Source organism: Elaeis guineensis, chromosome 7 (genome assembly GCF_000442705.2).
Source record: "Elaeis guineensis isolate ETL-2024a chromosome 7, EG11, whole genome shotgun sequence".
NCBI classification, from domain to species: domain Eukaryota; kingdom Viridiplantae; phylum Streptophyta; class Magnoliopsida; order Arecales; family Arecaceae; genus Elaeis; species Elaeis guineensis.
Genome location: NC_025999.2, coordinates 8,307,607 through 8,333,243, shown reverse-complemented (window position 1 = coordinate 8,333,243; position 25,637 = coordinate 8,307,607). Strand labels below are relative to the sequence as shown.

Below are 25,637 nucleotides of genomic sequence, written 5' to 3'. Positions count from 1 at the left end.
ATACTCAATTCCTAACCTAGTCAAATTTGAGCAAGCTTTGACATATTCTTTTTTTTTTTTTTAATATGATTTTGACCCCGGCAAATCACCCATATTGGAAGTTCTACAATGTGTGCCCTACTATATACTATAATTTTTTTTTTTTGAGAACTAACAATGCCTGTTTGTATTCTCATATTATTTTTTTTTATTCTCTCTCTGAATCATACTTTAGTGACAAACAATAGAAAAAAGAGATTCTTGTATTGTTTTCTTTTTAATTCTCTCTCCGAATCATACTTTAGTGACAAACAATAGATAAAGAATATTCTTAACTAATAAATTAGTTTTCTTTCACCTTCTTAATTAGCAACCTACCAACACCTCGAAGCATGTAAATTATTCACAACCTAATGTTAGCTTGAGGAAAGATACATGTTTCTTTTTTTCATTTAACTGGTAGCTAGTACCACAACCAATAGGGAAGGGGACCATTCAAACACATGTGTTCGGAATGCCAAAGCAAAGCCAAATATTAGGCCTAATTATTCACAACTTGCAGTTGACTCAATTAATAATCACTCATTAATTGGATAATTATATATGCATCAGTATTTAGACGTTCATAATTTAGCTGTATGGATGCGTTGGCCAACAACTGAGAGAACGTTCTCCTAAAATCAGTAAACATGCCATTACCTCGTTGGCTACTTAAAGTCTATTTGTGAGAATAACCTATATATATGTATATATATACACACACACACACACTTTATCATTAAAAAATTTTCCTTTCTTCAATCAAATATATGTATTTGTAACACCTATATCTAGCAGTTCTGTGCTGAAGCTTCTATGGATCACATGCATGTGTTGACCTTCATCCATCATCTCCTTGTCTCTCTCTGGGTTTAATTCTGGTAGGTAGAAGTTTTTTTCTGCTTTCTATTGGCATAGTCCCCTCACAGGGATCCAAAATAATATTGTAGAGAATGGCCCTTCAAGTTTCTGGTAGGTAGGAAGTTTTTTTCCATCTTTCAATTGGCATACTCCCCTCAGAATGATTCAAAATAAGGTAGGGTATCAGTTAGGTTTGGTTGCTTTCCAAAAAGTCATCTCCTTGACCCAGTGTAAACAGCTAACGCTGCCCGCTTCCACTCATTGCCCAAGGCCCAGCCACCCTCCATGTCATGGAAGCTTCTGTCTGGATCAGCTGCAAGATAAATTGTTAATTTGGGCTACAAGGGGTGTGAGAATATTGTGTATTTCTAATGGGACCCACATTAGACCAGTTCTCATGTCATCATCATTCCAGCTAGGAAGATCTTGCAGCTCATCCAGTCAACAAAGGAGTGCCAGTCTGGTCTTGAGCTTGGATATGATTTATGAGGAGGAGAAGCATCTGAGAAAATTGGCTAGGCCTATTTCCATGCACTGACATGATCAGCTCCTATAGGAAAAAATAATTGTTTGCCTTCACTTCCTTGCATTTTGTCTTCCACATTGCATGACTTAATCTTGTTTGAAAGTTGCCATTTCTTTCGGAGAAGATGTCTAACCTAGAGTTCTTCAAAGTTCAAAATTAGTCGAATCGAGCTGAAGGCAATTTTCCCCTTGAGGTTTACAGAAGTATATGACATTCTTACAGAACTGACTAAAATAAATGAGTCTGATTCTAAACATACCCTATGGAACATTAAGCCTTTGCTTTCCATCAAGGCATCATATTTAACAAGTAACTTCAAGTTTCCATGTCTCATATAGGCTACTCCAACCAAAGTCTATACCATGGCTGTCCACTCTCAAAATAAGAATTATGATCTGCTCCTTTCATTTTCTCATGCATGAGAGCCGAAACTATGTCTATCTTGATCGATCTATTTACAATTTTTGATGTGATTAAGGAAATTGTCTTTAATTTGTTTTGCAAAGAATTTTTTTTCCCCTTTTTAGTCAAAGGGCCTACAAATCCTGACTACACCATGCAGGGTAACTGCCCACAAGAATCTCCAATTTCCCAAGACAAGATTTACATCCAATTTTGTAATACCACTAAGGAGGCATTTGGTGCATTATATAAAATATTACTATGGTAATGTGATTACAGAGAGAATGTGATTACTTGATAAAATAACAAAAAATTCTACGTTGCTGTATTTGATATATGCAGCAATGTTGTTGTAAAATAACAGAGAATCCTACATTACAGTGTTTGGTATATAATTTAGATTATATGGAATATAAGCTAATTTTTTTAAAGTACCTCCATCATTACTTATTGATTATTGTCTATTTTCTAGAAGAATAACTTAATTTCGGGACCAACCATTTTGGGTGACATCACCAGTCGAAACCACCCATTATATTTTTTTTTATTTTCACTAAGACTACCCATAATTTATTTAATATAGATTTTAATTTATTTTGATGGACGTATTTTGGTCCTAAAATTATTTTATTGCAAGATTGCAAGATTATATATAATCACATAGCCACCTCCTCTTAGGCAATCAGCTTATCTCTTTTTGAGGTAATGCTGCATTATATGTAATACAGCATTATCTGTGAAAGTAGTGAAATAAATACTATAATCTGATTATCTGTTATAAAATTATATATAATCCTATTAGAATCACATCCTACCGAATAAAAATTTTGCCAGCTTAGTAAGTTAAGTACTTCTATTAAATTCTTTAATATGCTATTGCATTTTGAGTCTTGATGTTTATGATTTATGATATCTGAGCTACTTTTTGTTGGAGCTGTAACTCCTAAAACACAAAATAGAATTTATGGCCAGTTCTGTTAATTATTAGTCCACCCCACAGCCAGATCTTCATTGTTTCAAGCCTAATCTTGGGATAGACCAATTGCAAATCTTTGATACATCAAATTTATCATGGTCAGTTACGTTTACATCTACTGCCATGTAACTATGGGTTCTCCATAAGATCATTTCGAGGTATTTTCTTTTTTTCTTTTTTTAGTAAAACAGACAAATCGTATTAATCTAATATGAATACATCAAATAAAGTCAGAAAATAAATATCATGAACGAAAGATGGAGCAATCGGAGTAGTCGGCCAATAACACTTTAATGAGATGCTCCGCCACATAAGAGGCAATCCAGTCTACAATTTTGTTTGTAAGCATTATCCAATGAGAATGGAATGAAATTTTCAACGGTATTTTTTAAGTATCGTAGAGCGTTGTGCATGGTTAGATGATGTCTATCGTAAAATGAATGGCTGTCCAAACTATCCAAATATTTCTGAGATTTATATATATATATTTTTAATTTTTTTAATGTGCACACTTATGGTTTATATATTTCTTATTTTTAGTATTTTTTAATACACACGCATGAGCGCGTGCGGCCATCCATCTTAAAATGGATCACGTCTAATCATGCACAGCACCTATAGTATTTTTTGAGGACCGTAGAGGATCTATGCTCAATGACAATATCTTCATGCCCACCTCTACTTGAGCTGCAGCTCACGAATGACATGTACCATACCGAGATGCTTATTGGGCTGATCAAGGACCACCATGCTTGTAGGCATGAAGAAGTAAAAGAGTAATTCTTTGTGCACCGCCTGTGGTATAGAAAATTTGATGTGGAGTGCACCGCTTCCTCCAATTGAATCATGCAGCCACTGCTTCCTGACGCACATCTAATGCCTGCATGTTGATGTTTTCATTTAAAAATTTTGTATAATGAAAATATCCTTCATGACTTTCTGATACCTTGTATGACTTCCTATCATATGACTTCCTATAAATATATATGACTTCCTATTATATGACTTCGTATGAATATATATGATTTTCTGTAAACATATATGACTTCTTATAAATATATATGATTTCCTGTGATTTTTCATGAATATATATGATTTTTTGTGACTTTCTGTGAATATATAGGACTTCCTATGAATATATATAACTTCCTGTCAATATATATGACTTCTTGTGAATATATATGACTTCTTGTGAACATATATATATTCATAGAAAGTCATATATATTTATAAAAAATCATATATATTCACAGAAAATCACAGAAAGTCATATATATTCATAAGAAGTCATATATGTACACAGGAAGTCATATATATTCACACGAAGTCACAAAAAGTCATATATATTCACAAAAAATCACTCACAGGAAGTTATAAAAGATTTTTTGTGAAAAAAATCATATATATTCACAGAAAGTTATACAAGATATCAGAAAGTCATGAAGGATATTTTTATCATATAAAATTTTTAAACGAAAATACCAACCTGCATGCATTAAATGTGCGTCGTGAAGTGGTGGCTACATGATCCAATCAGAGGAAGCGATGCACTCCACGTTGGATTTTCTACATCGTAGGTGGTGTACAAAGAATTTCTCGGGAGTAAAATAAGGCTAGTCTTTTGAGAAAGCATGGTAGGGTCCTTGACACAGAAAAAGGAGTCATTTGGGATCTCCAAATGGATTGGGTTGATCATAAGCTCATAATCGGGCAAAGAAAGAGGTGTCGAAAGGGATTCTTTCATAAAAAGCGCAATCAAAAAAAGAGATGAACTCTCTATCCTTACAACCTTCTCTTCATTTGCCCCCTCAAATTGAACTTACTTTTTGATATCTATATCGCACTAACTCGGCTTTAAAAAATTCAAACACTTTTGAAAGCACTAATCTCCATATGTTTCAAAAAAATAAGACTCTAAACAGAATAAAATGTAGAAAAAAGATACATGTAGCTGATCTCAACATATTTGGGATGATAGCTAAGTTGAATTGAATTGAAGCTATTTTTTTAAAGCATGAAAATGGTATTGAAGCATGGTTCATTGATTACATTACAAATAACCATTATCCAATTGATTACTTTAGAAGATTTTAACTATATAAACTATTGCCGCAAGACTCCGAGGAGATGCTGATGTGGCTGGTGCTGGATGCCGCTCAAAATCCATACCGTCGAAAAGTACCTAAAAGAAAGTCCACACTCATCGAGCTATTCTAGCGGGGGACTCTCCGATGCTTAAGTTAGTCGAAGCTTTAGAAACAGTAGAGAAAAAAGATCATGAGAGTCGGAAGAATGAAAAGAGTTCTCCTTCCTCCTCCCTTAGAGCCCTTCTCTCGAGTATTTGAGTTTGCTCGCTTTTTACTTGGGGGTCCCTTTTGTATCTCTTTTATTTAGAGGTTGAACCCATAGGCCGCTAGCCGAAATCTGTGAGTTTATTAGGCCGAGCTCTGCATGCTGTTAGACTATATTCTACCTCTTTATTGAGGGAGGGATCTCTCCCACTTCCTCTGAATTGAAGTTGTTAGTCGTCGATGTCAGCACAAGCTTTATCCGTGCAGCAGGCCGAATTGACGGTCCCGAATTCACAGTTGATGTGATCTCGCCACATCATCTTAAGTGTATCTTAATGGAGGATTATTTTTGATCATTGAGTCTCATATGCAACATAAACTATCTACTCTTTATAACTATATACCATTTCAATCAGTTCTCTATAATCAAAAAGTTACCAATATGCTAATTTATTACAGTACAAATCACCGAAGGCATACACCCAAGGGCACTTTTCATTTAAAGTCAAGGAGACAAGGACATCCCCAATGCATAATTGACCTAGCAAAAAAAAAGAAAAAAGAAAAAAAATAGAAGCAGATGGTATCTGTTGTAGTGTAGAGAAAGCATCTTTAGTCCCACATCGATTATGAGTTAAGAGAAAGTATGGTTTATATGGATTGAAACATTCTCTCTCCCATGAGGCGCTTTTTAAAGGATAAAACCGTGAGGATCTAAATAATCAAGACCCACAAAAGCCTAAGACTCACTGAAACCTAAAGATGGTAATGACCCAAAGAGGACAATATTTTATATATGCGGGCGCGGAGTCAATCTAACCATCTGAGCCATTCGACTTTTTGATAACCGCAATAGTATCTCATCATGAGCTTTAAAGTGTCAAGGGACCACAAGGTATATCATATTATCGAGAAAATCACACTATAAATTGTAGAGTTTTTCTCAAGTTTAAAGTACTCTTAGATTTCTAATTGCCCACCGAATACTATGACGATGCAACGATCAATCCACTGATTGTATCTCTCCTCAATGCCTGTGCTAAAAGTAAGGTTCTAAAATTGAAAAAGCGAAGCTCTCACTATTATTTTTAATCGACAGAAATGCATGCAATGCACAGTTAGATGCAGCAACATCCCTGCAAACTTACACACAACATACACAAAACAATTTTCTACATCTATTTTCCGAGGACAATGTGTTGATCCGGTTAAAAAAATAGAATACTTTGCACATAATCAGACCATCCGATCACTTTTGTGTAGGTGTAGAAGCCTTGTTTTCGTAATCCAAAACATCTCCATATCCCAAAATACAAAGTTGCAAAATTAAAAATGAAACCAAAGCTCAAATTACCCGAAGAAATCAAGTTTGAACCTTCTCAAATTCTCAACATATCATAAAATTGGAGTTACCAAAACAGGGCGAAACCAAGCTTTCCCTCTATAAAGTTTAACTTGATGTATATGTTTACCCAGGTCATCAATGCTGGCAAATCGACTAGAAAACTATCTCGAGTTTAAAACTTTCCTCAAGACTAGGGCTGAAATTAAATTGGATATGGATCGGATATCAGTATATCTATATTCATATTTGTTTAGTCCAACGAATACAAATACAGATAGAAATATTAGTTAGATGTGAAAATTCATATCCATATTTGTTTTAAATAGATATAGATACAAATCGAAAACTGGATGTATGGATATAAATATATATATAAATTATATAATTAAACTTTATGACTATAGAATCAAAAATATTACTATATATATTATATATCACTTTAATAGAATATTAACATAGTTGTATATTTTTAAAAAAATTAATAAATATTATATAAAATTAAATTGAATTATAGATATAATCGAATATTCAGATATAGATCGAATAGTTGTCTATTTATATCTATTTTTTTTTTATGAACATAGACATATATATTAATTGAATACTCAAACTTCTATTCATATTTAAATAGATTTTAATATGAAAATAGATCAGAATGAATATTATCGAATCCACTTTCACCCTTACTCAAGAACAAATTATAATTATACTCATTATCAAAAAGAAACATTAACTATTAAAATACCACTATATTACATCATGAGTAAACTACAAAAGGTCCTGGTCCTCTCCCCTACCATCAGATTGGAAAGAAGGATATGGCTCCAAAGGATTGGTCTCAAGCACAGTATCTTGTTGGTGTGATCAAGTACTAGAGTTTGATATCTACAAAATTCAACTGTCCTTTATCCAGCATTAAATATATTACCTCTCCAACATCCTGAGGGGCCATTTGATTGAAGATAAACTGACATCAAAAAATAATTTTCATATCAAATTACCATGTTTGATATGAAAAAAAAGAAAAAGATGGTAAAAAAATTGATGGACTCCATACTTATTTTTCGAAAAGAAAAGGTAAAATAAATACCTTGAAAAGTTAATATTTGATAAATTTTTAAATAACGGTAATCCATACTTAACAAAAATATTCTCACTAAAACTATATATATAATTATTAAATTTATTCTTATATCTTTTCAAATTTATTCAATAACAATTTTTTATAAAAAAATTAAAATAAAAATAATATTATATAAAAAATTATATGATTATAATCATTATGTAAAAACTAATTAAAAATGACCATACTATCTTAAAATTAAAAAAATATTTTATATTCAAAAATATCTATATATATTAATCATATTTTTATGTAAATTTATCTCTAACCAAATGTAATAATCTTCTTTCAATATCATTTTTTTCAAAATAATTTTTTCATCAACTAAATATGATAAAAAATATTTTTTAAAAAAATTATTTATTTAAATAAATAATTTTTAAAAATTATCAAATTACCTTACAATCTGACATATTCCAATCAAACGATCCCTTAGCGCAATCTAACAGAGTAAACACCATCCAAGGTCCCATATGCCTTAATTACCAGTGCCAGCTATAGACATACTTGCAGTTATACATCTTTTTCAGCTTAAGTCACATCCTCTAGTCTTACACACCCCAGACAAACAGTTTAACGGGCAAAGGATCCATTGGAACTATCATGCATACAAAAATATTCCAATTGGCAAAATCCTTTTTATTTCTGAGTAACTTCCAATTGGCAAAATCAATCACTGGAAAATGCAGCTCCAAGTAACCCGTTTAATTATCTAACTTTTGGTTAGTTTTTTTTCTTTTTCAGTAAGAGATTATCATACCTTTGAAAGACTGATCGTTTCTCCCTGCAAGCATCAATTCTGTATAACTTCCACAAAATACATTTTAATCTCATCGTAACGACAGTATCCACTGGTAAAAGAATGAAATGAGCAAACTGTCATCAAATTCCATCTACACCAAGGCATGACATTGGTTTTACAAATCTTCTCAGAAAAGGTATTACTCAACATGTACTTCATGTTTTACAAATCAAACAATGGTGCCCCACAATCATAACAAAGGCAAATAGCAATATTCAATACTATGAGATTAAAATTGAGAAACTTTAGACTGACATGTAGAATATAGAAAGCACTTTAAGTCAACATACAGAGGATCATTACATCTGTTGCCACATAAACAGTAATTAAGGATTGAATCCAAAAAGTATTTGAAATCCTCAAAGTTTGCACCAAATGAAATGAAGAAACAAGCTGTGATTACAAATCAGAGGTCCACAGATGCTGACAGATTCTCTTCACCAGCCAAAATGGATACTAAAACTTCCACCTTGTGGCATCTGCTAGATCCTTGACGAACAATGAAAGACAAAGGCTTCAAGTAGCAGAACCTGTACAGTTTCTATCTCTAGATTTGTCTGGAGTTTCAATTTAGAGCACTAAAATAAAGCTCCCCAGAAGAAAACTTCCAGTCACAAACTCCCACGAAAGAACTGGCACACTACTAAAGGCAGGAACGACAGTTTCAACAAAGGAAAAGCAAAAAGAAAACCCACAAAATAATACTAGCATTAAGCAAGTTACCTGACATACGTAAATGTTCACACCCTCCCAAGCCCTTTTTTTTCTGTTTTTTTGCCTAAAATCCTTTTCCGCTTGTTACCAGCTTACCTTGATTTATGGGAGGGAGCAGCATGTAGCGTTGGTAGGATTTAGGACATTGATCTACTCTTCCAGGTGACATCAACTAGGCACCGATTCAGAACTTATTGGTCCATTACCACCACCACGAGCATTATACCCAATCACAGGCATTGATCGCTGAGCAAAATCAAGTAATAGCATGCGCTGATGCTCATCAGTGTGAGGGAGGCTGGCACGTAACAACTCCACCGGCATCTCCTTGCTGATAGCTCTAGGTGCATCTGATCCAATAAAACCAGCACTTGATGCCTGCATGTGCGAGGATTGCATTATAGTGTCATATTTATTCTCACAGTACTTTGTGAGGAGCCCAAAGAAGGCATCAAATGATGCTTGCCACAGAGCCCGGTTAGACATGCTGTAATTTGTTGCAGCATGGCGGTCTGTCAGCAGCTCTGTTGCGCTCTCAAGAACAGATTTTATTATGATGGAAGCGCCATCACCAGCAGAACTTCCAACAGGGCGAAGAGGTGGTTGTTCAGATGAACAAACTACAGCAGCAAGGCAAGCACTGAGGGCGCTCAGATCCATGCCACAAACACATAAAGAAACTGTCTTAGCAAGATTGATAGTAGTTTTGGCTGCATTAGAATCTGAGGGCAGCCCACCAAATAAAAACCTCAGGTGGCGGAAGATAGCCATGCAGACTATCCGAGCCAGCTCACTGCCAGGAATTAGAAGTTGAAGATAGTGTGCAAGAAGTTTTCGGCCCTTGGGAAGAGAAACAAGACGGAGGAACACAAGGTCATCCTTTGGGGCTAGACCCACTGAATTGCCAGCTTTTCCAGGGCCAAGTGGATCAACTAGCTGAAGTGATGCTGCAAGCCCTTCCAGGAGGGCGTGCCGTCTTCTTTTGAGCTGGGAGCCACCATCTTGCAGCAGGCTGAATTGTAGCAAGCGATCGATATCATCAACATCAAGAAGAAGGCAAAAGCCATCTTCAATGGTGATTCTAGCTGCCAACATTGGCTCCTGCTCAAGAGGCTTCACAGAAGATTTCTGATCAAGGATGCTATCACCTGATGCCGAGGGCTGGTCAACTTCAAGAAGAGGTCGAGGCCTTCGTATGGAAGAAAAGGGAAGCCTCCCAAGAGCATCCACCTGAAGATATGCATGTGGTTCGTCTTTGGCACGTGCTCGAGATGGCAGGTCCCGAATGGAAGTTGGGCAGAAATGGTGCTTCAGCCTTGACCCAGCAGATTTCTTTGCAAGACAAGCTTGGTGGTAGTAATCATCTACATAGGGGTCACTGCCATGGGTTGCAGCATGCTGCATTCTCAAAATGTTTTCTATCTCATCAGCTGACATATACTTCGATCGAAACTGTGGCCACCCATTGTCACTCTTTTGGCTGCTGGTATCGGAACCATGCTGAGAAAATCGAAGCATCTGTCTCCCCCTTTGCATTGACTTCACTCTCTGGTCTCTTAACTCAGCCATCCCAAGCATTGGTTCAAAATTATTCATCATCTGCAGTGGAGAAGGATGGGGACCGAACAGCTGAGACTGCATCTGCGAGATATGTGATAAAGATGATTGAATTTGGGGCATTCTATGTTGATGCTGTGCTGGAAATAGTTGAGGTGACATTAGACCATTTGATTGAGGCAACTGTTGCTGCATCAAGTTAGGTGCAAAATTGGATCGTTCACCTGAAAAGAAATTAGCTTGGTTCAACCAATGATTCTGTTGTCTGTTACTAATGGAGAGACCTGGAGGGCCTAACTGAGACATATTTCCACCATACTGCAATCCATGAGGTACTCCTGCCAAATGAAGCTGGGAGAAAGAGGAGGGATTTGGTGCAGAGAAAGGCATCTGGAGTCCAGCAGTAGGAGATGAGACATTTATTTGGCGTACATGATTTGGAGAAGCTTGGGATGGTCCACCAGGAGGAGGGTAGGACGTATAGGATGATTTAGGTATAAGAATTGGTTCACTAGGATTATGTTGGGGTGGTTGTTGAGGATATGAGGAGGTTCGGTACAGAGGTCCGGATTCACTAACACGAGCTGAAGAAGGATATGGCTGTGACCACCACCGTTTACCATCCTGGACACTTTCATTGTCCAGTATATTTTGATCTAGCCACTTTGTGAAATCTTGCTCCTGTGCCCAGTCTGCAGTAGAAGAACCTGAAGAGAAGAGAACATGCTTTCAGTGCATCAAATTGGAACAGATAATTAACAGCATTTTAGCATGTCAAAAGAGAGGGCAGGCCTCCATAGAATACCACAATCTCACCATTACATCATGTCCTTTTCCCCAATAGAAAATTACCTAACTACATCAAAGAATAACTGCTAAACAGAGATCATGATTAAAAAGGTTCACCGTACCAGTATGTGCCACCCCATACCGGATCTACCGTATTGTACCAATACTGAATTGAGACTTGAAATGGAGGGCATACTGAGACTCGGTACACCGAACCAATCCCTATACCAGGTGTACCAACACTGTATCAGCAAGGTACCAGTACAACGTCTGATACCGAGATTGCAAACCTTGACTAAAATTGCTACAAAGGGTCTCTTTTGTCAGTCCTCTTTCACAAGCAAACTCTTATAAGAACCATCAATCAGGCTATTGAAGGGGAGAATTGCAGTGATAACCTGACCTAGATCTGTTAGCAAACTCTTATAAGAACCATCAATCAGGTTTGCCTGTTAGCAAACCTAGAATTCCAGATTAACATAATCATAATATATTTTCTGATTCTAGCTTGCAAGCAAGCTCTCTATTATTATCATCATCATCTAGAAACACAACCAAAACCCCATCAAAAATAATCTAATCTTCCATAAAAGCATTTTTTCTATAATTGAAAAAAGCTTTGTTTGAATGCATCTGAGGTGTAAAGCCAAAGTCCACACAATAATCCTACAGACCTCACTCATGAAGCTAACAGGCATACTATCCAAGCTATCCTTCACGGCTTAACCTTCACAGGAATGCAGGTAACAAAAGTAAACTTTAATTATTGGACTTGTCTTTTGTGGAAAGCAACATATATGTTCACCTGGCAACATCAAAATCTTTTTTGGGTGAAATAAGGAAATCATTATACTGTCCTCTCTCGGCAGCCATCTCAAGAACCAATTTCCTCACTTCCTCCTCAGCCTAAACCCTCTAGTAATGGTAATCAGTCTCTATACTAATTCTTTACAGCACAAGACTTCAGGCAAGAGATGATTGTTCTGGAAATTTATCCATAAAAAATCTGACCATCTTAACATGAAATTCACAAGTGTATCCATTCTTCAATCGTCAAACCCAACTTTTGCTCCACCTAACTCCTTTTTATGATGATAGAAAACCTATGCGAGGGTACAAATATTTCTAGCCACCTCCTTAAGCAATATTGCCTCATCCTTTCATCTCTAGAAAATCTCTATTTCTTTTCTGAAAAGAAAGTCATAACCCTTTGACTTGCTTACCAAAAGGTGAGGATATTTACTTCCCCTTTCAAAATAACTTGTTGAATATTCAATAGCTCAATTTTATTTTACCCATACTTTTTCCAAATGCTTCTTTCACATATATGATGGTGGGCCTTAGCTTGCTCCATTGTGAAGGGTTTGAAACACGGAAATAGCATCTTTGCACACAGGGGGGAGGATAAGGATGCATAAATCTGACTCTCCACAGACTGTGCAGTGGCAGGAGCCTCATGCATTGGGATGCTCCCTTTTTCCCCCTTTTACATCAGATGTTTAATCTTGCTTTCATGCACTATTGTTTATTTTCATAAACCTACAGATAGGATTATGTTCATCTCCAGCATCCTCCCATATACATTGTTCTTTCAAGACTCTAATGGACTCCAGTATTTGCAAATTTTAAATAAGAATCTCTCAGGTGAGATAATTTTTTTGGACAGCATTATGATAGGTTATTTATCAGGCATGGTATTATTTGACAAATTCAGGGTGATAGTTATACTAAGCTGTAAGATCACCCTCATTTAATTAAGAAAAGAAAATTACATCCTCCCAAGTTAAATTTCCATCATTAATCCCATAACCAAATGGCTTTCCTAAAATATTTAGCTACTGTGAAAACACAATACATCACTAGAAACAATTCCAAATATACTTATGGACAAAATATTATAAATGGGAGTTCATTGGTCTCTCACTCTCAAAGGGAATATAAACATCCACTTGTTCATTCCTGGTTCCCAGTTATATATCCTTACAACATCAATGATTTTTCTTGTTCCTAAGGAGTTTGTTAATGATTAAAAGCAGTAGAATATACTGTTCTTATCCACAATCCACATTGGACTATGCATCCATTAGGCTTCATATGTTTGGTTTAGTTCTGTAATGATTCAACCTTGTCCTCTTTTAGTTGCCAAAAATTGTTAATAATCAGATACAAATGTGAATTTATCTTAATCTTTCAGTTAAAGAATGTTGAGCCTAGCAGAATGCTGATTTTCTACCTTAAACTTCTGATTTCAGAAAAATAATTTTGCACACACTTAAGAAATGTCCATGTATCATAGACACAAGGTGCATGACCTTGAAATAATATGTCCAAATTTAGACGTTAATTAAGATGCAAGAAGAAAATATAAGAATAGAATATTGCCCAACAAACTTCGCATTTCATTTTTTCAGTTAATCAAAGATTAAACAATCATGAACCAACAACGGATTAAAGCAAAAGAACTTTACTGACTTTCTCTAGAAAAGGATCCCCTATTGCCAATTGCTCCTGACCTCCTTGGTTCACCAACAACTTTGTTCAACTGAGATTGATAAAGAAGTATAAATACAGTGTCTGAAAATCAGGATTGCAATATAGATAAGCATAGCCATGCCAGGAAGGTACCAAGAACAGTAAAATAGATAAAGATAGCACACAAAACAGTCTACAACTCTACATAGTATTCATGCAATTGACAAGCATATTGTTCTATAAGCATGGTCAAACGCCTATGAAAAAAAATGCACAGAGAAGAAGTTTATTTGACAGCACCATCATGACAGACCATGTTCCTTTCTTAATTAACTGTTTAGCCAAATTGGCATAAAAAGTGCTTGATTAATTAGGAAAAATAAAACTCATTCAATTAAATAAGACATGGACTCACATGACATGCTTGATACAGCAACTGTAAAAGACATTTGATTCAGATGAATAGGAGAAAACCAGACCTAATGCAAGATCTATAGCAAGCAATCCTAGTCATCAAGCTGATATTTGAGAGTATCAATAAGAACAAAAGGAAAATAATAAATAATAAAATGTCACAGATCAATAAGAAACTAATTAAAAAAAGATTATAACAATATATTAAAAATGTTCACACATTCAGCAGTTCAAAATTAATGACTGCTAAATTTCATTCCCTTGAACAAGATGGATTCTTCTGCATCCAAGGGAGGAAGAGGTAAAGTTTAAGCAATATTGCTTCATGGACTTGGTAGAGTGAATGGTTTCCTCAACAATCAAAAGTTATATTTGTGAAATTATCTACAAAAGCATTTTGTAAAGGAAGAAACGAGAAGATAGGTCACTCTTGGTATTATTTACTGCTCCATTGAGGAGAACAGAAAGAACAATGTATGCTACAAAGTAAGTATTGAAAAAGTTTCTATTATGTATTGGCATGTGTCATTCATTGATGCATTTAGTATTTCTCTAGCTTCTCTGTGATGACTAGGTTTCTGGATGGCAAGCTCAGACATCCAAAAAAAAAAAAAAAGATCAAAAACAAACATAGAGGTCAAAGGCATAGCATTTTAAGGCTCTCAATTTGGTAAGGCTTAAGGCACAAGCCTCATAGATTTTCCTAACTGATTTAGAAAATAAAATCCACAAAAAGAAAATCAAGGTCCAAAATTTTAAAAAAAAATCATAGTTATTTATTTGGACACGTTACGAGCATTGATAAGGTTCACATATTGCAACCCCAAATGTGAATAAATCTCAATGGCTAGCGCAGAAGAACACCCTGTTCTAAGTAGCAGCGGCATGTAAGTGGACATAATATGACATGAAGCAAAAACAAAGAAAAGATGACTCTTAATTTTTGTTGGTCATGAATACATGAACACCTAATAGTTATATCTACCAAGGTTCGCCGAACCATCCTTCAAGGCGTTCCAAGCCATTCCGACGGCAAATCGGGATGGTTTGGCCAAGCAAAACAGCACACCAGAGGAGGGAGAGGGAAAGAGAGGAAGAGAGAGAGAGAGAAGAGAAGGAGAGGGAGAGAGGGCACAACGCCACTGGAGGCTGACAGTGGCCTGCTAAGGCCACCAGAAGGCCGCAGAGGCCTCCACAGCTCAGTGTCGCCCGATAGGGCTTTTAATCGAGAGACAAAGAGAGAGGGGGAGTAATGGTACCAAAGGGAGGCGCAGTCGATGGAGATGCTATCGGAAGGCACCGGATGGCCATCGTGGCCATCGGGTAGCAGAAAATGCACGCACGGAGTTGGAGCCGCAGCCGCAGAATAGGGATGATCGCTCCTGTTCATTATTCGTCGTTTTTTTAAAAAAGATGATGGATTTGCCGGCTTTACTCAAACCTACTACCGCCTTCAATATTTTAGGATTTTTTTTAAAAAAAAACCTAAGAAACAATGAAGCTAGTTGTAATCGAGGTTTTAAAAAAAAATTATGAAACACAGGCGATCGCCCCTATTTCACGCTCGCAGCACTGGAAGCCACAATTGCTCTACTCGATGGCCATGGCGGCGAATCAAAGGCCCTCCAGCGACCTCTCCAATGGTTTTCTCTCCCACCTTTTCTCTCCCTCCCCCCTCTCTCTATCTCTCTCTCTCTCTCTCTCTCTCTCTCAGCCGAGGATTAGCAGAGGAAGCGGAGATCTTGGCGGCCCTCCGAGCACACCGGCAGCTCGCCTTTGACCATCACCAGCATCTCCTCCGGCCACCCTCTCCCTCCCTTCCCCCTTCTCCCTCCCCTTCCCTCCCCCTTCCCTCTTTCTCTCTTTTTCTTCTCCCGGTTCCCTTCTTCTCCTCTGTGTCGGTTGGCACCAATCTGGTCTGGTACGGACCCATACCAAGTGAACCGCCGGGCGGCCGGCACAACTTCCGATACCGAGTCCGCCAACCTTGATAACTACCCTTGAGGCATAACTAAATTACAAGGTCCAAGCTTCATATGAGCTTCTCCATAAGATGTACATCTTATACAACTTCACCAATACTTCAAATATGTCCAAGGAAAACCTTGCAGGAAAGCATGAGAAGAAGAGGACCTTCAACAAGCCTTTCACAGCAATAGCTTGAAGTTGCCTATATTATAACTATCTTGACCTTTATCAACAAACCTCATCATTATGTGGTTGAGTTTATGGATAAAGATATGATTAATGATTGGGAATATTCTATAAAGCAACACTCAAAATGCCTCCAATCCTTGAATATAATTTGGATTCATGGCCTATGCGATGTTTACAAAATTGGGACATACCATGACCATACCCATCAAGCCCTGTCCGTACTACTTCAGGTTGGGTTACTAAATCCTTATTCACTGATCCTCTAGCATCAGCATTACGAATTCTCTGTCCAAAGTAAGTTGGGTTTGGCAAGGTAGAAGCTCGTCATAAAACATATAAGCAAGAACTGAAGTATCACATGTCTGCAGCATGTCATCTTGGCACTAGCATGCTAACATACTATGCCACATCAGGCCATGGCAAGCTATGCCAATGCATTAGCATACAGCATGCCAGCTGTTTGCTTGTAGCCTCTACCCTCCCAGAGCTATGTGCTGGTAAGGCACCAGCATTTTGTGCATCTATCATGGCATGCCTACCATCATTAAATTGGTGTTTACAGGGCAGCTTCAAAAAATGTAACTCAAAAAACAAAAAACAAAAAAAAGAAGAAAAGAAAAAGCCAGATTGAATTGATTTAGGGATGCATCTCCGCATGCCTCTCAATCAGAACTAAATTGCTTCACATGGGCACTTTGAATTTTAGAACTAAGTATTATTGCAAAGGAATTCTAACTCCTTGCTTCCTTGCAATTTTTCAATTAGCAAGGTTCAAGATGTAACCACACCATGAAAATTTAAGCTTTCTGGGGGCTTCAAGGTCAAAGAGATAATGACTAATGACATCACATGCACATTCAGTTTGGAAAGGGTGAGAATTTTAATTATATTTGTTCAAGGTGTGTCTGTCAAGGAAGAAAAATCACAGCACACATATGGTTGCTTTCCATTCATTCAGTTTGTTAGCAAAAGGCGAGGCATGTTTTGTAAGCCAGGTTTTGAAAAGCTTTCAATAATAATGATTTGGATGAGCTCTTTGCAATTTTATTTTGAAAAAAAGGAGTTCACCTACACACATTTTTACATGTCAACTAGATCCAGGCAAGTCAGAGAGTGGCACAACGAAAAATCTAGTTTGAGGAACTTATCCAACATAACAGAACTATAATATGTAAACATGAACATAAAGAAACATATAACTTCTCTATTTCTACCAAATCTGTCAATACTCTATAGTTTGTGTCATCTTATCACGACTGAAGGACAAGCAGACTGTTCTCTCTCTTTGGATGGATGTGACAATCTAGATGGCATAAATCTTTTATTCACTTCTGAATGATGCTTATTTATCTCCAAAAAGAAATTTCAGACTCCATGGCTACCAAGTTTTATGGCAAGAAGCATAAAGTTCAGTAGCCATTGCAATAAAGATATAGTTTTCTAATGGTTTCCAAATTTGTAGGTACAATGAAAACCTTTGCCTTTTTCTTTCTATAGACGACATGCTAAACATTATAAAGCTGCTGGTCTTGAATTATTTACAAACTTTCACATAAAGGGTGTTGGCTGGAATTAGAACTAAAATTATGTTAATATGATGTCTCTACCACAGTGCAAAATGAGGTTCTTCCTGTGAGCATGAAAAATATCCATCAGGTATGAAAGGAGTCTATCTCCATAACTGGGGCCTGACAACTGAGGACTCTGTCTGTAGCTTCAGAGTTGGAAGAGTATGTCCTTTTTCTGTCATTCTCTAGGCATAGGTTGCCTATTTGCTAGTCTAACCACTAATATCAAACTAAATTGAGAACTAAATGGGAAAAAGTTTCCTCTGCGATAGGGTAGAAACTCAACAAAGGGATAGAATACTATGAAAAGAGGAGAAGTTTGCAAAAGCAAAATACAATAAGAAATAGGGATTGGCAATCCTTGATGCTGTTAATGACAGCATAAATTTATAAAACAGCAGTCAAAAATTTGGAAGATAGTCACATAATGAGACTGTAGAGGTATTATATTTGGACACGAGTTTAAGATCTTTCTAAAAGTCCATGCTGGAAAAACATGTGTGACCACAGAACAGACATTACATCATTACTTGGTTGTTGGATGATATATTTGTGGATTATTACATACAGGTATGATGTACAAGTGGAACTTCGTGGCTTTAAAACCAAGGTTCAGAGGATATGGCCAGGTACCATTAAGGTTTAAATTTTCTATTTCAAATCACAATATTAGACCAGTTATAGACAAAAAAAATTCATTTGTTAAGAACCGTTCTGACCACATAAGCAAAATTTGGAACATGATACGTGATATTTATAAAGTACCGTATAGCATAAGAAAAATGAAAAAAGCACTGTTTACACTTTGAACTAGCATAGGAAGAAATACAAAATTTTCTAAGCATTTCTTTGTAACGTAAGACGGTACATATGATGATGAAGTGGCACAATGTTAACCTCATGTAGTAGTAGTAAAGCATAAAAATGTCAAGGCTTAAACATATTATTCAACACTGACACAAGAAAAATATAAGAATTAATATAGCACATTGAAGTTACAAATTAAAGCTTTACATAATTCATCAAGTTATAACAGAAGCAACCATTAGTTGGATTTCTTCTAGTTCAGTCTGAACTCTGAACAATAACATGACCTGAAACATATGCATGCCAATCAAACACACTACAAGCACATTACACTTCCTATTCACTAGGTACCAGAGGTAAAACCACTTGTTGAGATATATTAGGGTAATGTACCAGAGGTAAAACCACTTGTTGAGACATATCACCATTTATGGGTTTTATTTTATCAACATCACAGCACAAAAGAATCCAGATACTGATCAAACATTAATCAAATATTTTCATGATTTTTTATGTGTACTAACTAAACAATGAAATTGGTACAATATAAAAACATGGATCTTGCTTTCTGCTCATTGAAAGAAGAGCATGGATTTAGGTGGCTTCCAATACTGAGACCATGACTCAAGTGAAATTAAGGAAAAGAGATGGAAGGTTTTTAGGTAACTTTTAGTTCACAAAATGCAGAGATATATCACTGATTTATTCTGGTTGGCAGGTTTGGTTTCCAAGCATAGCTCAATCTACTAAGGGAGTTGAGGTTTGAATTATATAAACTAAGTAACTCAAAAGCTGATTTAAACTCTTAAAACCAAATGGAATAAATGTATCCTTAAAGGCAGGATACATTACAAAGACAGTAAATTCATTAGAATTTCCCATAAATCTTGAATCATGATAGACAGCATCAACTGAAATCTAAAACAAGGCCTGATAAACTGGTCAATACCTTGCATGAAATGATTATTTATTAAAAAAATTATCAGGACTAATAAGATAATACATAAGACATAAATATTTAAAGGATCAGACCTTTGAGAAAGTGCTTGCAAGGTCATCAATATCAGATAAAGATCCTAAACCGTCACCCTGCAAAATACAGCACAATGTGACTAAAACAGCAATCCATTAAGCCACCACAAATTATTTTGAATATAAGCAATGAAATTAAAATGCTGTATGGGTTGATCTAGAAAATGAAAAAAATTCACTTGCATCAATGGAAAATAAGAGAACAAGATAATGCTGTATGGGTTGATCTAGAAAATGAAAAAAATTCACTTGCATCAATGGAAAATAAGAGAACAAGATAATCCATCTGAACCGCCATCACTGATTACATGGAAAATAAGCCCTTTGCAAGTACGTAAAGTCAGAGTGCAGATTTCTACAGACGGGCACGTGAAATAGTAAGCAATTGTTTGACCTGAACAGAAAGTTTATCGTTTAATTTCGATCAGGAGGGAGGTGAAAAATTTGCTGCATGCAAAGACAATTGGTGAACATATTTGGTGCTGCTTGATTTTGTTGACAATGGCAAAGTCAACATATTTGATGCTGCTTAATTTTGTTGTTTTCTATCCTCTTGAAAAGAAACAATGAAATTATGCTAGACTCAACAGTAATGTACAGCTTAAGAAGAACCACCACAACATATGACTCCCATGATATAGAATTCCATCTTCACAAATTCTTGTAGAAGCAACTGCTACATCATCTTCAGAGCCTTTATAGAAACGAACAGCCAGGTATATGTTCCAATTTGAAGCATCAAAACAACTGCATTGTTGGCTTAGAATTTTGCTTCTCATTTATCCCACAACTCCAGAATCATTTTCCCAATATAAGAAGGGTCACCCATTGGCCAGGCAACAGCAACATCATACTTTTTATTTTGAATACCTCACATAACAAGAGAGATTTTAAAGGAACTATCATCATATTTAACTATTTAACACAAAATATAATACATCAAGTTATCACAGTTCTGGAAGAAACTGAGTAGGGGCCGACATTGTTATGATAATTCTCAAACCTGAATGAGTGTCAAGGTTTTGATTGTGAAAGTATGTGATTCAAGCAGAACTTCATAATCTCAACATTTTCCAGGCACAAAAGTTCATGAAATATTGTTACATAGATAACTACCAAGATAAGAACTAATTTATCTGATGCATTTCTTGCATAATAAGACAGTTACCAAAAAATATATACATATACTATGGAACACAGTGATCTTCATTTAGCTGTGCATTTAATATATCCAGTAATCTCATGACCATAAGTTTTAACCAATTTATCTATCATAGCTTTTAACAACCCCCACCCCCCACCAAAAAATAAATTACTAAAATAAAAAGCCAAAGTAAAAATGCAAGCTTGAGTAAGTCAAAATTGTGAATACGGTAAGTTTTCCTAACGTTGATGCCCAACTAAATCTGCTAAGCAAATCAAGGAGAAAATACAATGAACTTTATGAATAAATTTTGGAGCAATACAGTGGCATGCCTGATAAGTTCACATAGAGGATGTGAAACACACAGAACGAGTGAACAAGTTTGCACTAAGTGGGTATCTAAATATGGGTTTGAAATGTGAACCAGAAAGAATAACAGATGAATCAGCATGATAGCATGATATTAAGGTTATACACTACGAATTTTATTATATATTCCAAATGCAACATGAAGTCATTGCATGTAGATGACATATGGATAAGGTTACTATTTATGAAGAATTTTAGGTAATAGAAATAAACAATGGTAAGTTTTTACTGAAGTTGAGAACGGAGAGCATGATTATAATTTGCAAAAAGAAATCATAATAGTTATGGACCTATGTATATTCTTTCAGCATATGGAAAATTACAAATGTTTTTTTGGTATTGAAATTTTGGCTCTCATATTATACTTTTTACACTTGGGTATTTTGAACAGAGGAAGTTGTATAAGTGCTGCCTATGTGAAGAAGATCAATACTTCAATCATACAACCACTAATGATATCACTTCAGGCTTAGTTTTTGTACCTACCAATGCAGGTGACTGAGAGGAAATGCCATCTCTCCCATCGCTAAGAGCTGATTCAAATTCTATAGCAAAACTATGGACAGGTACTAGCCTAAAAACAAATGCTTTATTCATGTAGTAGATACCTTTCACAACATTTGGATGGTTGTGCAGTCCAAGAGATCTGCCATCTAAAATGTTCCGAAACATATTAATCACACACTTCAGTCATTACATTCTCCGCGGAGATTTCCCACTCTTGCCTTATATTGTGTTTACTTCTTTGTCTGATGTACGAATGAGGCATATTGAACATGACCCAGACTTAGTGCTCCACTAATTCTAATCCAAAAGAAGATTCACTAACGGAAGCAGCAGCAGATGGTGAGACAGGTATCTAGCTTTTTGAGATTCATGGATTTTTTTAGGTTTCTTCATCACAAATCCATACTATTGTCAAAATTTTATTTTTTTTGAATTTGATTTATTTCCCCCCCTAAAATATTCTACCTCAAAGAATCCTGCAATTGATGGATGTGAAGTCGTTTGTCATTCTGAATTGAGCATAATCAAGTCTTTTTTACTTCGTCCATATAAGCATAAAAACTCACTCTTGTACTTCCATAATTATGGGACAAATAAAAGCAAACTAGTGTTGATGATGACAGATGTACTGTTTATCCTTTTCATTTATTCTATCAGCTTATGCCTCATACCTTATTTTTGCCAAATTAGGATATGTAGCAGCATTTAAAAATAATAAACAATTATATGGACTTACAATGCTAGAAGTTACTCTTCTAATACTTATACGTGGTGGTTCTTTTATTCCTCGTTTGTTTACTTTAAATTGGTTCAACTTTTCAATCTTGATGTTCCTTGTTTCTATAAAGAATTTCTTTAAAAAGAAAAAAAAATCCTAAAATCCAGGAGGTTCAAATCCATGCCTCCTATGTTTTACAGCTCGATATTTATCACCAGTTTACATCTTCGTAAACAAAATGATGCTGATGGATTTTAATAAAATCATATGTATCAGGCACCTTAAAACTTCCCAACATCAATCTCAAGCAACAGGGAAAAGAATATAAAGGTCCCACTGTTCTACACTTATACAGCAAAAATGATCTGAGGAGGCCAAAAGAGACAAGCTGGGTATAGCTACATCTTTCAGAAAGTGTGACCCTAAACAGGGCAAAATGGAGAAAAAGGATTCATGTAACCGATCACAACTAGTTTAGGATTAACACTTAATTGACTCAAATTGAGTTCAAGCTCGGATTTGACTTCAATTAATGCAGACCATCACAACAGTAAGCTCAACTTGGGACCAGCAGCAAAAGCAAAAGAAAAAAGTATCAGAATATATAAACTTGCAGGCAAAGAAATTCACCTCAACTCCATTCCCAAGATAAGAAAATTGATTATCCTCATCATTGAGCCCAATAAAGCCCGGATCACCATCATCATCTTCTTCCAGTCCCCCCAACTCAACTTCCTCCATAACATTGTTACCAAAAAATGCGTATTGGGAAGCATCAAACTGAGCATTATCTGCATAAAAACAGCCAGATAGAAAAATAAGCCCAAATAGGGAAATGCATAAGCTCCACCATGTGACTAAGAAAAGAAAAAGAACAGAATACGAGAACCCAATTCTAGCTATGAGCATATTTAAAGAAACTTAAAAATCAGTATGCAAGAAGTACAAGAAAAGCAATCCAGGTCTATTAAGATCCAGGAAATAAACAAAAAAAAAAAAAAAGAAAGTAAAGAGTTCAGTGACTAAAGATCGTAGATTTATTATTTTTATTTTAGTAAGTCATTACTACACATAAATATATGTTCAGCATATTGAAGCTAGGGAAAGATATATGTCTCAAAATTGCAGTCAAATGTGCTCAAAGACTACTAGAATTAGATATCAAATACTTGATCAAACAGGTACAGATCCCTTATATGTTGGCCCCATAAAATAACCACTTAAATTCAAAACTGACATTCATATACTTAATAGATCGGCAGAATCTCAAGCACAAGCATCTATTTAGTATGGTACATGGGCATTTAAACATTCTAAGCTCATTTTAACAGGATTACAAATAAAAATCATTCCAAAGAAAATAAAAAAGAATGTGAAATTGTGTCATCCCAGAAAAATAAATCCAACCACAGTACACAATAAACCCATATCTCAACTTCAATTCCCACAAGCACTAAAAAAAAATCAAATTCGAAAGCCACACACGCGTTAAAGTTATCATCCTTACTCCACCCAAAAAGCCCGGAAAAATCTCCATCAAAAACAGCGCTCTAGCCTTCCTACAAACCCAATCCAACAGTAAAATTCTATAAGAAAACCAAACGTCCACCAGATCTACAGCGCCACAAAAACCAAAATCCCTACAACAATCAAAAAAAAAAAAAAGAAATCTCACCTGATAAACCATCGGTCAATCGCCCAAACCCATTATCCGGGCCAGGGTCCTCCGAAACCCCACCCTCCCCATCAAGCCCTGCCATCTTCCACCGTCCCTCCGATCAAAACCCTAAAACTCGAAACTGCAACCGAGATAAGTAGCGAATACAGAGGAAAAAAAAAAACTTCTTTTTGCCGACCGATTCTAGGGTTAGGGTTCTCCGTGGGGAAGGCAAGATCTGAGAGCAGACTGAGGTCAAAAAACAAAGCTCTCTTTTTTATGCACTCCCCCTCAATAATTTAGAATCCTAACCTAAAAGAAAACCCCAAGATAAAATTTTGGAGTTATTATAAACAGAAGAAGAGGAGGAGGAGAGGGAGGGGAAGACGAAGTTTGGCTACGTAGCTGATTTTTTTTTCCCTTTTTTTTCTTTTACTCCTCTTTCTCTCCCTCTCTCTCTCTCCTACCCCTCTTATATCCCTACCAACAATAAAGTAACAAGGCGGTGGGGAATGGAGTGGTGGAATTTTATAATTGGTGTTGTTATTTTTATTGTTGTAAGGTCTAATGCCCCTTCATATTTTAGTCCTCTTTCATACCTATCATCACTCAAAGTCTTGTTTAATGGGATAATTTGGAAAGGGTCCATAGAGTTTTTGTGGAGCAGACGCACTGGAGAAAAAGGTGGAATGGTAGGGGTTTTTATGGGAGCATGTTGGGGAGATGATTAATTGAAGTGGGTTGGGGTAAAATGAGGGATATTCTCCTCTTCAGTTTGGGAATATGTGGTGAAGATGGGAGATGGCTTAGGTTGGTGCATCATGTTGGAATTTTACATAAAGTGATGATTGGTTTTGTAAACAATTAGAGCTTCTTTGGATAACCAGGAGGATTTGGACAGAATTTTCTGCTGGATTCGTAACTGTGAAGCTTACTTGAGGATAGCTTATATCAATCCAACAACCTTTCGGTTCGAATCTTGTAGCCTATATACCAACGTACTTACGACTACAATTACAAGGGTGGGACAATACTGTTCACATTTAGAAGGCTATGACTTCGATAGAATCTTAGAAGATGCCGACGAGATGGATTGATAAGTCTGATTTCTATAAAAAATTCTTACAGAAATATCCAAACAAGCCCTTGATTTTTTTCTTTTTTTTTTTTTTTCTTTTATATACTTGTGTATCTCTATGTGTGGAGCTAACCATGTATCTTTGCATTTCAAACAGAAAACATCAGGGAGAATTCTTAAATGATCGATTCCTTCAACCATAATTACAAGTAGAAGACATTCAAGGTGACCATGTAAGTAAAATTGAAACAAGACATTGTTGAACAAATAATCACAAGGTGCATAAATAATTACGATGCACATATACAAT

The 25,637-nt window shown here is 35.9% G+C and overlaps 1 protein-coding gene across 1 annotated transcript; it reads right to left on the bottom strand.

Moving 5' to 3' along the window:
- Positions 1-8,550: 8,550 nt before the first annotated feature.
- LOC105049057 (protein PAT1 homolog 1) lies at positions 8,551-24,676 on the bottom strand. The gene is made up of 5 exons (XM_010928592.4): positions 24,268-24,676; positions 23,223-23,383; positions 19,855-19,911; positions 13,877-13,946; positions 8,551-11,322 (listed from the first exon to the last, which is right to left on the bottom strand). The coding sequence occupies exons 1-5, from the start codon at positions 24,350-24,352 to the stop codon at positions 9,227-9,229; spliced, it is 2,469 nt and encodes an 822-aa protein (XP_010926894.1). The 5' UTR covers positions 24,353-24,676; the 3' UTR covers positions 8,551-9,226.
- Positions 24,677-25,637: the final 961 nt, after the last annotated feature.

Coding starts and splice junctions, on each gene's coding strand:
- LOC105049057 (XM_010928592.4), bottom strand. CDS start 24,352: ATGGCAGGGCTTGATGGGGAGGGTGGGGTTTCGGAGGACCCTGGCCCG. Junction 19,912..23,222: donor ATCTTGGGAATGGAGTTGAG/GTGAATTTCTTT, acceptor TGTATTTTGCAG/GGTGACGGTTTAGGATCTTT. Junction 13,947..19,854: donor TTGCAAGCACTTTCTCAAAG/GTCTGATCCTTT, acceptor TATCAATCTCAG/TTGAACAAAGTTGTTGGTGA.